This window comes from Manduca sexta, chromosome 17, assembly GCF_014839805.1.
Source record: "Manduca sexta isolate Smith_Timp_Sample1 chromosome 17, JHU_Msex_v1.0, whole genome shotgun sequence".
Lineage (NCBI taxonomy): Eukaryota > Metazoa > Arthropoda > Insecta > Lepidoptera > Sphingidae > Manduca > Manduca sexta.
The window spans coordinates 3128756-3146035 of record NC_051131.1 but is presented as its reverse complement, the minus strand read 5'-3'; the positions used below and the strand labels follow the sequence as shown (position 1 = coordinate 3146035).

Below are 17280 nucleotides of genomic sequence, written 5' to 3'. Positions count from 1 at the left end.
ATGTCGTGGCCTCTAAAGCTCGGGGACGTCGTATCGTTGATACCGCGCGACAGTTAGCTACTGTAAGTAAATTAATACTTCTTTCTACTTCCTATAAATAATATTTATATATGTAATTTATTGGTTTTAATTAAGTAATTTGCGCAGGAAAATCCAGTTTAGTTTTATTTAATAATATCAACAAACAAAATTATACTTACAGCGTGTAGGTACAATGAATTCTAAATAAATATCTTTTCGTAGTATTGTAATGCTTTTTGTAAGTATCTATACAAAATAAAATTACATAGGAGGAAAAACAATCGATAAAAATAATTATTAGTTGCCGGCCAGTTAATATTTGCTAAATAATTTATTAAATTGAATAATTTCGACGCTATTAAATTGTGGTGTAGATGATTTGTAGAAAATAGTTGTAGTTAACTTCCACAAGCGATTTTTACCGTGCAATCAGCCACGGTAAGCTGATTTCTGCAATTTCTTAAGCTTTCAGTCTGCCTCGAACAAGTGTATAGAATTATTAAAATATTGCCGCTTGTGTAAACACATCTAGAAGTTCTTATGCAATGTATTGCTGCCAGAACGAACAGATAATTTAGACATTGCAAGTTGGCGACTAATTACTAAATTTAGTTCCTCGATATCATTAAAATAGATGGCATTTTCAATACTACCTTACAAGATTTGCAATGGCAGGAATATGTGGAATCCCTAAGTAGGTACCTAAATAAAGCGGTTTTTTTGTTCTATACAGTTTGCTCATACCACGGGTTTGAATGCATTTTTTAAAACATGCATAAGCGTATTAAAGAGGAGTTTTATGCTTTGGAATGCGTACAAAAAGTACAAACATCTTTTTTTATGAACTCAAATCAAACCGTTTAACCTTGCTCTATGGACCGAACCCAAAACATCCTATTCTCAGAACAAAATCCTACTACTAATGATAGAGTTAGCTACACTCATAATAGATAATGTAGATAATGCACTAGAAAATATTAATAGACATCCAGTGCCCCTAGTGGATTATGGGAAAATTTATGGAACGAAAACAAACAAAAGCCAAATTATGTTCTTATAATAATCAATCTAACTCATAAGAATATGGTTAAATTATTATAATTAATATAAATATACTAAAATTGACGATGAGAAAACCCTTGAGGTCCATCAAAGAGCATTACAATACTACGGCAAAGGTTCCTACACTAGTTTCAATTTTACATTTATATAGATCAGTAGGTAGGTTTTCAATTAATTTGTTCTATTAAGGTGGTAGCTCAAGGTCCATTTTCATACATTTTGTTTCGGCTTTAATCTGGGTAACTAAACAAGTATTGGCAAGTAAAGAATTTAAATTCACGTCTAGTTAGTGATTAGTTCACGCAGTTGAAAGAAAAATGTAAAAATAATTAATAATCATGGATATTTCTGCCTTTAAAATTTCGTCATATTAAATTTTAAAGGCCGAAATATCCATGATTATTAATTATTTTTACGTTTTTCTTTCAACTGCGAGAACTAATCACTAACTAGACGTGAATTTAAATTCTTTACCTGCCAATACTTGTTTAGTTACCCAGATTAAAGCCGAAATAAAATGTATGAAAATGGACCTTGAGCTACCACCTTAACTCCATCCATTTTGGACGATAAGATTCTTTGATTTTTACGTTGGGTTTTTTGTAAACTTATCTTCATTACATTCAAAACGATTTACTTTAATGGAGGAATTAAATATAAATAATGAAATTGTATTTATACATTTTTCATTGATTAACCTTTACGTAAAGAATAAATTTTAATAATTTATAATAGTGTTAAATTTACTAGCCCAAAAAGGCGATTTCATCGCTACGGTATAATCGACTAAAAATTTTTTAAGTGGCAATTTTTATAATTCATTTTATACTCTATAAAGGTAAACAATTTATTCACTAGTAACACTAAAAATGTCAAAATAATTGTACGCGGAGGGCATAATAAAATTAATAAAAATTCATAATACAAATAGCCATAATCATTTAATCATGGAGTGATGTGGATTAATTTCGTTAGCAAAGTGTTTCTTAGATGAGGACCATGTTATTGCTACATTAAACTTGGTGTATAACACAGTTAGGAGCATATATCAGACAGCCGAGGAAAACAAAGCATTATTCCCTGTAGAGTGCAGTAGTATATTATGCTTAAAATGTTTTCCAAAGGTTTAAGAAGTAAGGATACTTTTCTGGAGCAGACAAAAGCTGCCCGCGAAGAGCGTGCCCTTGAGAAAAAGCGCGAGCAGTCGGCCATACAAATTCAGGCCTACGTCCGAGGTTGGCTCGCCAGAAAGAGTTTCATCAAGCTAATTGTGTGAGTAGCGCGTCCTAATAATACATTAACATCGAGTATCAAGTGGACTGTTGCAACGTACACACATTCTCCGCCTAGCGGATGCGATAGGAAGAATACACTATGCCTATTTGATTGTAAATTATGATAAAATTCCAACTATGAAATAAATTGTGTAAGACAGTTTGTACGCATAGTCGTGCATGACCGGTTATAATTACGTTCTTAGTATTTTTTTTATTTCAGTTCAAATAGCATACAATTCATAGTATTATTAAGAGTAACAAAATAATTATTGATATTCCATGTCAAATTTACTTTAACATCAGAGTAAAAAGTGATTTAAATGATATCTAAATCAATCAAATATTTTTTTATGTATATTTGATGTTCATGATATAATCTAGAATATGTGTGGTATGATGTAGAGCTAAAATATTTTTTTATACTTTTAATGCATGGGAATGAGCCATAAAAAATAAAAGTATTTTTCATGAATCATATATGTAGCAATCTGATGTATTTGTGACGTAAATGATCTTGCTCGGATGATACTATACTCTCGAGAGTCGGTATTGGCCTGTGAGGCCAGTGACACCAACATTACCATTCTGCTTGACCCCCAGTAGTAATATCAATAACATGTTATTACCTTATGAAAAAAGGTATATTAATCTGGTTACTCACTAACTATTATAACTATAAAGAAACAGAACAACTGTGGGCGCCAGCCCCAGTTCACAGTTGTTCTGTTATGCCAACATTGCTACAAATTGTGAATTGTTTTGTTTATTTATTTTATATGCAGCAATGTATAAATTTTTATCGAATTATTTTGAACTATAATTACTGTCTTAGAAGCAAATAGCTATGGTAATTTTTCATACTTGATATTATTTAGTTTGTTGTCTGCACCCAATATGAAAGATTACCATAGATAAGCGAATAAAATTTAAAGTTTTGAATAAATATTTTAAGACTTAATAATATTTTGTTGTATAGATGACAAAATAATTTTTGTATAGGGTTGTTGGTTGTGTGTATTTATGGGAGTCACAAACCTAGCTTGTGCAAGTGTGTGTGTCGCTACATTTTGGAATGAATTTTGTATTACCTTGTCAATTATCACGATGTTAGTATACATCAAATAAATTAAGTCATACAATTACTTGGCATAACAATGTTAATTTAAGTGAATCATAATTTACTACAATTATCCAAATGCACATCAGTAATGTAATATGTAAATATTATTGAATGAAACAATGCATGGCTGAAAGAACTGGCGAAGTGTGCAGTGAGTTATCGTTTTGAAAATTTATGAAGATCCAGATTGTTCTGTAACTATTATATTAGTTAAAAATGTTGTATATCTAATAAATTATTACATAATGGCGTATAATCAGTAGTGGCTTTAATGTGACTGATAATGAAGAATAGGTGATTGTGCTGTTTTATTTTTATTGAAATATATGATAAAATAAATGTAAATACAAAAACAAAAAGAAAAGAATTTTAACTCAGATAATATGTTTTTAAATAATATTTATTATGGTAAAAAATACATACATCATGTAACAATACTTTGTAGGTTGATTGGCATGATTTTAATACAATAACCAGTAATTGGAACCAATATCTTTTTGAATAAATGTCTCACACATTTTATCTCTGAAGGGGTAAGCAAAGGTTTATTAGTGTACCCACTTTGGCTTTTCTGTTCCATCTCACAATGAGATAATATATAGCAGTGATGATGATCTTGTCAGTTTCTCTTTCGTAATTTATGTAAAATCGTATTATCATTATTTAGCAGATTGCATTTATGCGTATTTAGTACCTATATGTTGTGTCGGGTTACCTTTCGGATAGCTTCGCGCTTCGCCACTAATATACATATAGTGAGTCTATGACCATGAATGGGTAAATATTTCTCTGGAAGTAATTAAAATAAACGAATGATATTAGATAGATAGATATTAGAATTCAGACTTAGTTATTTTATTCATTTGTCTTATATTCATATCCTTACATATAATGCAATGCCCCCCAAAGCCCATCTGTAACATTTGTTTGTCTAAATCCAAAAGCAAAAGTACCAAATTAGATTTCTATAAAAAAAATTGAGTTAGCTTGAGATCCTGGGAAAGACCTAGGTTACTTTCTATCCTAGGAAAAAATATTCCAGGAAACTATCCCAGAAAGACTCACTCATGTAGGCAGAGCCTTGTGGCTCTGGTGGCTTATTACTAGCTTTTACTTGTGCAAAAGCTAGTAATAATACTGAGTGTTCTAAAAGAGAGTGTTACATAGGAATATGATTTGTTATTGGTACTAGTGTGAGTGATAACATGAAACAGGATTTCCCTATAAAATCTTTCATTGAATAATATGGCCTTGTGTGGTAATGTTTGTAAATAGATTTTATGTATTATTGCAATCAAATAGATTTTATGATCCATTACTGCTGCATGCATATTTTCCTGGATGTATGCAAATGCAGAAAACATAAACAGTAAATATTATTCAACTTAATAATTACAAAGATTCAATGCAATATTATAGGTGATTATAGATAATGATCATATAACTGTATTTCTATTAATATTGCATTTAGAATATAGATTGAAATAGGCATGCATAACAAATTTATTTTGTCACCTCAACTTTATGTATACTTACTATTTAATATGTTTATTAAAATGTTTCAATTAGAGATTGGAACCAGGTAATGCAATGCGCAATATATTCTTAATTGACAGTTTTTTTTTTATTTTTGTGCTGTTAGATATTACATTGCATTCTATAAAATAGTATAATGTATTAATTTACAGAGATGAATTTGATCAAATATTACCAGAAGCTTCGGGCCATGGCTCTCAAGAAGAACCCCCACCACCTCTGGAATCGCCATTAATCCCAGCTCTTGACGTGTACCGAGTAACATGTAGACTCTTCCTCATATTCAACCAGCAAAGAGACAGAAAAAGATTTGAGAAACTCTGCAAATATATTGTACAGAGTCTCCACTCTGATTCTGTTAAACTTTCTTATGTTGGTGTGTTTCTAAATAAGGAATACAGGTGATATTTTATTGATCTTCAAGTTTAAATTAGTATCAGGCTTATAATTATTAAAAAATGTTATTCAAATTGCTTGTTCAGATGCCCGTATATTTCAATCAATTTATTTCCTTAAAATATGAAAGTAATCTTATTTATTTCTTTTAGTCTGAGATGGATAGCACACATAAAAGATCTTCTATACAAATGTTGCCTCTATCTATCAGAATTGAAGCCCGAATCCCCAACAGACATGCAGAGCATATTAATCCACCTCCACACGTTAGTTGCGTACACATCCACAAACACGTGGGCCCTGACTCGGCTGAAAAACTTCGAGAAATTGCGAGGCGGCATGATGCAGCTTTGCGCTAATGTCATGGGCTCATTGTTCCATAGAGGATACTATCTGACGCTCAAAGTAAGTTTTGATTAATTCATTTTAATATTACAAAATGATAAATTGTGTAAGTTTGGAAATTATTTGTAAAGATAATTTAAGTAATTTAATGTAGAATGGATTAATTTTATTTTGGGTGATTATCAGCGGTGCCGCGAAAATATGCTTGTCATATGTATATTTTAGTTATATATAAATGTCACATTTCTGAATCAGAGATTCCATGCAATATTAAATTGTAACCTAACATCTTCATAGTTGTTAAAAAATATTCTAATTTTAAATACCATGTCTGAAGACGTAGTGACAGGATAATTTCATTGAAATAGCCCAAAAAGATTTAAAATCATCACTTTCAACATGGACCACCTTCTTACCACAAGAGAGATATATTGTATCCACGCACCTTTAATATTTAAAAACATGTTCAATTTGAATATTAATGACTCTGGACCCAATAGAATCAGATGATATCAGTTTTGGTCATCTTGTTTCGATATTTTTTTCAGCACTTAGGAGGGCGAACCTTGCAAGTACGCGGAGCCTGGCGCTATCACGACCTCACCATTCAATTAACTAACAAAGTATCTTACCTACATTGTTGTAATTGGGAATTGTTTTTTTTTTGATACCAGAAGCCTCGCTTTTGGTTAAGGCCGCCATTAATTCCCAGTGTCATCGGATGAGCTTTTAATTACTTGCCTGTAATAACTCGGATGTGATTTCCCCGCAGTCCCTGTTCCTCCGCGGGCTGTGCCGCGAGAAGGTGTTCCTGAAGAACGTGTCGCTGACGGCGGTGGTGACGCTGTCGCTGCGGCCGCTCATCTCTGCGCAGTTCTCGGAGAAGCTGCTCACCATGTACATCATACAGATACTGTCGGTGCCGACACTCGTGTATCACATGCAGCAGATTTCGCCTGAGGTGATTGGGACACCGTTTTTTTAAATTGCAAGGATTTTGTAGACATAATAATATGATGAATATTTTTGCAGTAGTATTTTAGAATAAAAAATAGCATTAAGAAAGGATTTATTATGTATATTTTGTGTAGTTAGATTAGTAATGTTCAATTGCCTGTATATAGCTAGATATGTATGCCTGAGCTAGGAAATCCTGTGTTTCTGGTGAATCCACAAAAATTATAATTATAAGATCATGTAGCGTAAATAGATTCTAGATAAATAAATAAACTGTTCATAAGAATTAATAAAAAATTTAAAAGTAAGAGTCAATAGAGATTTTAACTATTCATAGCTGAAGTTATTAGTAAATGATCCCAATCCTTATCATGGCATCAAAGGCAATAATAATAATAATAATAATATCAGCCCTGTATTATATACTTGCCCAATGCTGAGCACGGGCCTCCTCTACTACTGAGAGGGATTAGGCCTTAGTCCGCCACGCTGGCCTAGTGCGGATTGGTAGACTTCACACACTTTCGAAATTCCTATAGAGAACTTCTCAGATGTGCAGGTTTCCTCACGATGTTTTCCTCACAACGGCAATAATAAAACAATCAAAATAATTCGTCTACAAGCAAACGAAATTTTCGGATTAGTCCATATTCGCTATTAATCAGAATAATTCTAAATATGCCAATCGTTATTATATATGTGGTATTGAAACAAGCCGTTGGACGAGTTGTATAAACTTAAAGATTTTTAATTTGTACTTTATTTACTAACAATTCATTTTAATTGCTCATTTGGCAAACGCGCAAGGCCATTACCTTTTCCCGAAGCAATCGCGCGTATTTTCGGAATCAACATAAATATTGTCTGTATTGGGAAAACAGCAGTTATTTATTTCTTACTTTAAAAATGGATACTTGCAAAATTCGTGTCTGGTTATATGATATGGTATGGAATAAGATCACAAGATTTTTACAAATATACATGGAATATTTTTTAAAAACAATATGTATATATATATATATATATATATATATATATATATCCCACCTTTATCCCAGAAAGTGTAGGCAGAGGTGCAACTAGGACACTCACTTTCTGCCTCTGTATTCCGTCCGATGATGTGGAAGGGGGCGAGTTTATCGCCATTTCAGGCATGAATTTCAAACTCCGGGCTAAGAAAAACGCAATATCACTGCTCGACATGGGATTCGAACCCAGGACCTCAGAGCGACATCGTACCGCGCACACAATACAACAATGTCACCGAGTCATATTTTTGATGAACCTTTATATTGGTCGGTGTTATTCTTGCAAGTGGACAGTTATGTCACTTACCATTATGCAAATGGTTGGCTCGTCTCATTTTTCAGTTGTATAATTTTTAACACGAATCGGGTAACTTGTTGAAATGGATTAAAAAGGCCTTGTTTGTTGCAGTCGATAACAGCATTCCGCTCGTACTCGATGTTCGACAAGTGCATAGAGTTCCTGAGCACCGATCAGAACATGCGCATAGTGTTCAACACGCTCGAGGGGAACTACGCGCTGTGCCTGCTCGGGAACCTCATACAGATGGCGCATCTCGAGCGGGACCACGCCATGAGCGACACTTTCTATCCTACGTTTGTGGTAAGTACTGTCTCGCGTTGTTCGCGAACATTTCCCCTCCCTCTCTCTTCCAACTATCCTGAGAGGGATCCTTCTCCTTTTTTCCTTCACTCTATCCCCTTCCTTCTTCCTCCCGGGGCATGAGACCGGATGGCTGCGGGTCGCCAGCACACCGTCCGCTGACACCCTCGGTGATATGGTAGAGCCCACCAAATCTTCCTAGGGACTGTCGTGGTTGCTAAGCCGGGGATTGCCTATACCCCGTTAACAAGGTACCCCCGGAGATAAACATGGCAGCTTTCCCAAAAAAATACATGTTTGATAAGTTTAATAATTAACTTAAAAAACTAAATATAATAAAATTATGTTATCTTTTAGTTGCTACTTAACGTGATAAGTAAAGAACTGCTTCGGTGTTCCGAAGCAGTTCTTTATAGTTCTAAATGTATTAACTGGTGTTTTTCAATCAAAAGTCTTGTCAAGATACCAAATAGCTAAATTTATGATATAGTAAAAACCATGTGTTTGATTAAAACCATTCTACTTACATAATAATTTTCTTATTTTTTGGAACAGTTGGTAGTCACCCGTTTCCTCGACTCGTGCCAGCAATACGTGGTGTGCAAGAAAGGCAACCTGAGCAACTGGCACCCGGTCCTCGGCTGGTTCTCTCAGAGCTTCGACTCCTATCTCCCTCCTGCTATGGGGAATCTACGCACCCAACTGTCCTTGTTATGGGGAAGCCCTTTGCTAAAGAAATTGTTGGCGAATCCGTTGAAAGAGATGATAGATGCGGGCGTGACGGTGGAGGAGGGGGCGGGACCCTCCCAACCCTCCACGCCGGTGCAGAGTAACAACCCTGCAGCCATCATTAGAAGAGCTATAGAGGCTAGGACCAATAGGTATGTATGAAATATAAGTGGTTATAATTAAGGGCTTGTATACGACATTATGTAACACACACAACTGCTCGACCTACTACTAGCTAAGTGCGTCAACCTCAACATAGAACGACATTATGTAAACAAGGTGTCCATGTGGATCAAATGCAGCAAGAATAGGTGTACTTTAATATTTTATATGTGGGATCTTTAGGACCCAGATTGTGCATATCAAAGGCACGTATCTTTACCTTGTTAAGTAAAGTTTATGTGCATATGGCATAGGTACGTTGAATGTTATATGAAATTTAAGGTCTTTGGCTATTAATATTGTCGTATTTTCATAGTCTTATACATTTTTTTAAGAATGTAATGAATTATTTTTTTGTATAAAATTTTCAAATCTTGGTGTGTTGGACTATACTCATGGACTTTGTTTCAGGTCAAACACCAACAAAAACTATAGAAAGTTGGGATCTCCGGATTGCACAAAGGCGGCTCTGATATGTTCCATGTACCACACCGCCCTGCAGACTATGACTCAAGTCAAACTTGATATACTCACCGGTAAGATAATTAAATAATAAGTAATTTTATTTAAAGAAAGTTCTAAACAAAAAAAATTGTCAGATGTTGAGTGATTACCGTTTACAACACTGATTTTGACAAAGTTGCTTTGTTTAACACGCTTTAATTAGGTCATTTTATTTGTATCCATTATTTTTTTTATGTAAATAACTACCAAACTTTTTTAAAAATGTGACACATGTTCTCATTGTAGATACATTAGGTTTCTGAATATATTCAATTAACCACAATTTCTATAGTTTTTTTTACATAACGCTATATAGTAGATATATTTGTAGCTTATTAACTATAAGGACAGTCTACACCATGTATACTTCATCTTATGAGAGTAAAGAAACTGAGTGTACCTGTGTACTGCACACACACTTGTGCACTATAATATCTCCTGCATATAAGGCTTATGTCCTTTGGCCGAAGTTCGGCTAGGAGGTATAATTGTTTTTTTTTTACTATATTTTATTAAAATATGATTGTTATATGTTGTTAACAGGACTCAGTAACCAAGAGAACATATTATACTCGCTGTGGCAATTTCTTTGCACTTTGGGACCAAATTGCGGATTAAAATCCTTCCTCGATCTCTTAGCTGTTAATACGAAGACTTCTGCGCCGGAGTTTCAAATGCTCATACTGTTCGCTGATTGCATGACGCATTATGTCACGTAAGTTTTATAATAGTATGCTTCCGTTGAGGAAGGAAAAAGAAGTGCATCGATAAAAGTTAACTAGCGATATAGTTTGCTCATTATTACAAGGTTGTATGTTATATTTGATGTGCAATTAGAATTATATATCACATGATTCTAAATGTTTTACAGTGTAAATTTCCAATAATCCCGAAAGATAAAGGGGCACCATGAATTATTGTCTTTCCCTTTTTTAAAAACATATAATTTTCATATATATACTCACGCCCTTATTCCATAGGGGTAGGCAGGGACTATTTAGCGCTACATACTACGTTCTTGACACATCTCTTTGGCCTGTTTATTTTACTACCTCAATTGATGGTGATGTAACTGAGTTTCGCTGTGTTATTTTGATGTATAATAAAAAGTGACGTGTTATCTTTATTGAAATGTAAATTTTTAGCATATTGGACGACATGGAAATGTATGAGAAACAAGAACCATTCAGATTACAAGATTTTATAAATATGTCACAGTTTCTTAATATGTTTGTGTATAAGTCCATTATGGGACAGTTGTTTGGTAAGTTTTTTTATTTCTTTAGTTGTATATCTTATATCATAATACATATTAAAAAAAAGGTAACTTATTGAAGAAAAAAAATGATCTTTGTGCAATTTCACCATCACATTTGTTAATAAAGACTGTCAAATACTATCCTTGAGTTCTTAACTTGCAATAATTTGTGATATAATTATAAAAAGATACGTAATTTTGAACAACTTTCCTCAGACATACGCGAAACGATAACAATTTTTCCTTTTTATTCCAGACCTTAAAACAATCCAAAGCAACGAGCTGTTCAGCTCTCTACACACACTCCTGTTGGTGTTGTACCGGCGCGACTGTCGCCGCTCCTACACTCCGCAGAACCACTGGCTCGTCAAGGAGATACGCGAGGGACAGTTCATGGCCGACTTGGAGAAGGGCAAGAAACCCCAACAGGTACTGTCAGTTTGCGGGTATTTTTGAACTGGAATAATATTGTGTAGTGTAAAACAAGACTGTAAAGTTTATTGTTTAATTTTAATTAAGGTTTAGTTTATAAGTAACATTACATTTTTATTTAGTTTTGTTAGGGGTAAAAAAGCGGCGATAGCCTAGTTGGGTGTGGAACGGACTGCAGAGACGAATGTCCGCAGGTTCAAAACCCAAGGGCATACACCTCTGACTTTTCTAAAAAATGATGTGTGTATTCTTTGTGAATTATCGCTTGCTTGCTCGTGTGGAAACCTGCATACCTGAGAAGTTCTTAATAGGAATTTTGAGATTATGTGAAGTCCAGCGTGGCAGACTAAGGCCTAATTCCTCTCAATAGTAGAGGAGGTCCGTGCCAAGTACTAGGAGTGTATATTATGATACAGGGCAGATGATAGAGGAGCATAGGTTGAATTACAATATCAATGTTGTATATTTTGCGAATTTGTATGTATATTATTATGTTTCATAATTTAGTTGATTGTGTCAGGTGCTAGTTCAGAAGACGCCACATATGATCGCTCACGGTGAACGAGTCCGGTTATTCAGACGAGCTGTATCTGATGAGAAGGTAAGAATAATTAAGAGTACTGCTTACTGTTAAAGCATCCCTATGTTTGCCGGCAAACATGACAGCTACATGACATTACGGTGTGTCACGGGAATATAACCTTATATACTACATAATAAGGTTATTTTTCCGTGACACGCGTAATGTCATGTAGCTGTCATGTTTGCCGGCAAACATTCCGCTGGTAAATGGGGTCCAGCAACAGTTAACGGTAAGATAGGAATGCAAGTGTCGGAGTAGTGACGGGGGCGTGCGCGCAGGTGGTGCTGGGGCTGACGGAGCGCGTGTGCGTGGGGCGCTCGACGCTGGTGACGGTGCGGCGCGCGCGCCTGGTGGAGGACGGCTACCGCCAGCTCGCCGCGCTGCCGCCGCGCGCGCTCAAGGGCTGCGTGCGCGTGCGCTTCGTCAACGAGCAGGGGCTCGACGAGGCCGGCATCGACCAGGACGGCGTCTTCAAGGGTCGCTATACCATACACACTATTATATTCTAACATCAGTCAGTCGGAGGACATTCAAAAATCTAAATATGTATATATTACAGTGTAAAGCTTATAAAAAAACAAAAAAATATTTAATAAAACCGACTCACAATGAAATATTTCTCCATTTATAGAATTTCTTGAAGAAACAATAAAGCGCGTTTTCGATCCGTCGCTAAACTTGTTCCGAGTGACGAGCGAAGAGCGTCTGTATCCGTCGCCCACGTCCTGCCTCCAAGAAAATCACCTGCAGCTGTTCGAGTTCATCGGCAGGATGCTGGGAAAAGCTGTATACGAAGTAATTCGACCAGTTTTGTATTTAGATAAAAAGTTTTAATAAACAAAGGTCACAATAATTATAGCTTCAAACAAAAAATTTAAATATTAAAGACAGTAAAAATCCTCCTATAATGTGTTCTGATTTTAGGTGGACTCTCATAGACATATAAACACACAAAAAATATTGGCGCCATCTACACGGTCCAAATGAAATGTATTCTACCTCTTTCTTTCGCTATTTATGAATGTATCGCCTCGCAGGCTGACTGCCTCGGTGGCGTAGTTGTATTGCATGTCCGGTACAATAGCGCTCTGAGGTCCTGGGTTCGAATCCCGGGTCGGGCAAAGTGATATTTGGGTTTTTCTGCTCAGTATCAGCCCGGAGTCTGGAATTTGTGCCCGATATGGCGATAGGCTCGCCCCCTATCACATCATGGGACGGAACATACTTGGCGAAAAGTGGGTGCCCTAGTTGCGCCTCTGCATACCCCTTCGGGAATAAAATGCGTGATGTTATGTTATGTATGTATTGCCTCGCAGGGTATCGTGGTGGACGTGCCGTTCGCGTCGTTCTTCCTGAGCCAGGTGCTGGGCCAGACGCAGCAGGCGCTGTACAGCTGGATCGACGAGCTGCCGTCGCTGGACCGCGATCTCTATAGGAGTCTTACGTACATTAAGCATTTTCAGGTAAATTATTTTTACGCAGTCTAAATATGCTAGTGGTATGATATATTTAATATCCGCCCGGATAGCGACCACCGTACACAAGGTGTTAAAACCCAACATAGTGGCTCACGTAAGTGTGTCGTGTTCCGCGATCAGCCTGTGCCTATCCCGTTCCAACAGGCCGGCATAATTGTGTCGACTGTCGAGGGGTAATCATCTCTCGTCAGTCGACATTCTATTGGACTCCACTCCACTTACCATCAGGTTCCGTAGGGTTTTTGTGCCGTGCCGGTACAAAAATAAAATAGTATGGGTATTTTATGGCATTTTTCAACTATAATTATTAACTTTTTATCTAAATATGTACTGATTGTTTTTTTATTGCATAACATTTTTTTTATTTAACAAGTCAATAACTAATATGTTACATTATATGGATTCATATTTTTACAGGGTGATATATCCACTTTAGAGCTAACATTCTCCGTAGACGAGGAGAGGCTAGGAGAAATTGTAACTCACGAACTGGTGCCAGGTGGCAAGGCTATACCGGTCACCAATGAAAATAGGTAAGTAGTAATAGTAACAAGTAATCATACTTCGTAACACAAAATATGGAACTTAGTAATTATAGTATATTTCGCGTTTTAACATTTTTTTTAAATCAACAATGTGAACTAAAATAGTATTTAGTACTTAAAACAATTAATACTTAATTAATTTACAAAAAAACAATTTTAATAAAATTAGCTAACAAATAAGCAAGATCATAAAACTATAGCTAGTGAAATGCAACGATTGTGAACGTCCGTCCGCTACAAAGCAAAAGTGAATTGCCTACGCAGTGGTCCGCAGGCCAGCCGGTTCAATTTCGCGCCTTTTTTCAACCTTTTTTTTTCGCTAAACTGACCACGGCTTCTTGCTCATTGTATTGTACTATGTTAGAAATAAATTTATAATGCATAATAGACTGTAAACTTTCATGTATAAAGAAAAATGAATTAGTAATACTGTGATCTAACAAAAAAAAAATATTTCAGGATTAATTACATACATTTGATGGCCCACTTCCGGATGCACATGCAGATCAAAGACCAAACAAACGCATTTATTAAAGGGTTTAGGACTATTATAAATCCTGAGTGGCTGTCGTTGTTCTCCACACCTGAGGTTAGTACTATCATATTATATGACGCGATATTACTATATTATATACAGGGGTATGTAAAAAATTAACTCTTACTCAGTGGTGAAATATTGCCATGTTACTAATCTTATAAATGTGAATATGTGGGCTACTTTTTATTTCAGAAAAGTACATAGTAGGGCATTTAACCCCGGAAGGTTTATCATGCATACGTAGCCGTGAGCAACGGCTAGTATTACTTGTATTAATATATTGATTTGGTTATGTACAATGCTGATAATGTCACGTTATCTCGCAGTTGCAGCGTCTGATCAGCGGCGACAACGTGCCGCTGGACCTGCGCGACCTGCGGCGCCACACGCAGTACTACGGCGGCTTCCACGACTCGCACCGCGTCGTGTGCTGGCTCTGGGACGTGCTGCAGCGGGACTTCTCCGAGCACGAGCGCGCCATGTTCCTCAAGGTACACCCACACCGACACCACCACCGACACCTACACCAACACCGACACCAACACCGACACCAACACCAACACCAACATTAACACAAACATGCACATGCACAGAAACGTGCACGTGAACACAAATATTACTGTCTCGACAGTGTTAATAAGTGGGAATTAATCTTCCAAGCATTTTCAAGTTTTACCATATTCTAGGGATAAAGCTATTTACGATGATTATGAAACTTATGGCAATGATGTCTTTATTTCTTTCGTAGTTCGTGACGTCGTGCTCAAAACCACCAGTGCTAGGGTTCGCTCATTTGAAGCCCCCATTTTCGATACGTTGCGTCGAGGTTGGCGACGACGAGGATACCGGGGATACCATAGGTAAAAATGTTTCACTATTAAAACGCTACATCCTAAATCCTATAAGCTACTATTTATCCCAGAAAAACTATTCCTCGCGGACGGAACCGCAGGCAAAAGCTAGTATTTGATATAATGGACGAAGTAATAATAATTACAAACCCGTTTTCAGGTAGCGTGATTCGCGGTTTCTTCACAATCAGGAAGAAGGATCCTCTGAACCGCCTGCCGACGTCGTCGACGTGTTTCAACTTGCTCAAGTTGCCGAATTACCAAAAACGAAGCACGTTACGCGACAAGTTACGTTATGCTGTTAACAGTAACACTGGTTTCGAACTGTCTTAAACATCACAAATACTTTCTTATGGCTCCTCCACGTTGGGTAATACGGACTGAGTATGTATGTCAAGACTTGGCTAACGTGTGGGTGTGGCAGTCATCAATCCGCCAATACCTTTTGATCTGTTGATAGATCATCAAACGGATCTCACGTCCACGTGGGCTACACTCACACTCAAATACAAGCCCAGTGACAACAAATCCCTCCTCTACATGTTGGCACATACATATATTGGCCAATGTTAAAGGAGCTACTGCACATTATTTTGTAGCACGTTTTTAAAATCGACTTGTAAATTTCATGGAGATTAAGAAATTTATTTGCGAATTTAGTTTCGTCTTTTTTGTATTTTTTCAAAATTTCAGTAATTTTAGTACTTTATGGAATGCAGGTGAAATTTAAGAACAATAAAATTGATCCCTACATGCCATACATTTTAGATGGGATTCCAAATGATAATATCCGCTGATAGGGAATGTTAGTGAAGTACACTACTTCTGTATAGCGGGACGATGGACTGAACAGTTACTAATATCGATTTAGAATACATTGGGATAATAATTAATATTTCCATTAGTCATTACCATATTTCGATAATGTTAACATCACTTGATATGGATATGATAGACACACGTAATGAATAAAAATAATTTTCACATCGATATCGTAATCGATAAAAATCGAAATGATTCAATACTCAAGTTGTTCATTAGTGTTCCATTTTCAAAATAGTGTTTGACGAAAACTGATTGTAAATTTATCAGAACTCGTGTAGGTTTTATTGAAATAGTATCGATTTTATAAACTGATAGGTTTATAATATACTTAGTCTGGCCATAAATACTGTTACACTTAATTATAAAAAAATATTACATTTGAATTTCGAATCTGTCATTTTTATACGATTGTTCATTGTGTTTTCTCATTTTGGCGCCAATACATTGTAAAATATTTTGCGATATTAAAATGGTGTGGGGTGATAAAGAGAACCGAATCGCTGTGATAGCATTACACAAAGTAGGTATGGAGCCAAATGCAATTTTTAAAAACTCTCCATACACTTGGTATTAGTAAAATGTTTGTGTACCGGGCTATTAATAGGTACAATGAGACCTCCTCTGTTTGTGACAGAAAAGATCTGGCCGTCCACGTAGTGTTCGGTACGAAAAAAGGTGGTCAAAGCAGTAAGGGAAAGAATTCGAAGAAATCCTGTCCGAAAGCAAAAGATTTTATCTCGGGAAATGAAGATAGCACCTAGAACCATGTCGCGTATTTTAAAAGATGACTTAGGACTTGCAGCCTATAAGAGACGCACTGGCCATTTCTTAACTGATAATTTAAAGAAGAATAGGGTGGTAAAATCGAAACAACTACTGAAGCGGTACGCAAAGGGAGGTCACAGAAAAATTTTGTTTACGGATGAGAAAATTTTTACAATTGAGCAACATTTTAACAAACAAAATGACCGTATTTATGCTCAAAGCTCTAAGGAAGCTTCCCAATTAGTCGACAGAGTGCAACGTGGACAT

The 17280-nt window shown here is 36.1% G+C and overlaps 1 protein-coding gene across 1 annotated transcript; it reads left to right on the top strand.

The window, feature by feature from the left end:
* Window positions 1–1954: 1954 nt before the first annotated feature.
* Window positions 1955–16569, top strand: LOC115443070 (ubiquitin-protein ligase E3B). Its single transcript, XM_037439669.1, has 19 exons — window positions 1955–2355; window positions 5169–5417; window positions 5565–5817; window positions 6530–6718; window positions 8152–8343; window positions 8899–9224; window positions 9646–9770; window positions 10282–10453; window positions 10884–11002; window positions 11253–11425; window positions 11949–12029; window positions 12290–12488; window positions 12643–12806; window positions 13328–13474; window positions 13907–14022; window positions 14494–14623; window positions 14899–15063; window positions 15321–15432; window positions 15584–16569. The coding sequence occupies exons 1-19, from the start codon at window positions 2186–2188 to the stop codon at window positions 15754–15756; spliced, it is 3255 nt and encodes a 1084-aa protein (XP_037295566.1). The 5' UTR covers window positions 1955–2185; the 3' UTR covers window positions 15757–16569.
* Window positions 16570–17280: the final 711 nt, after the last annotated feature.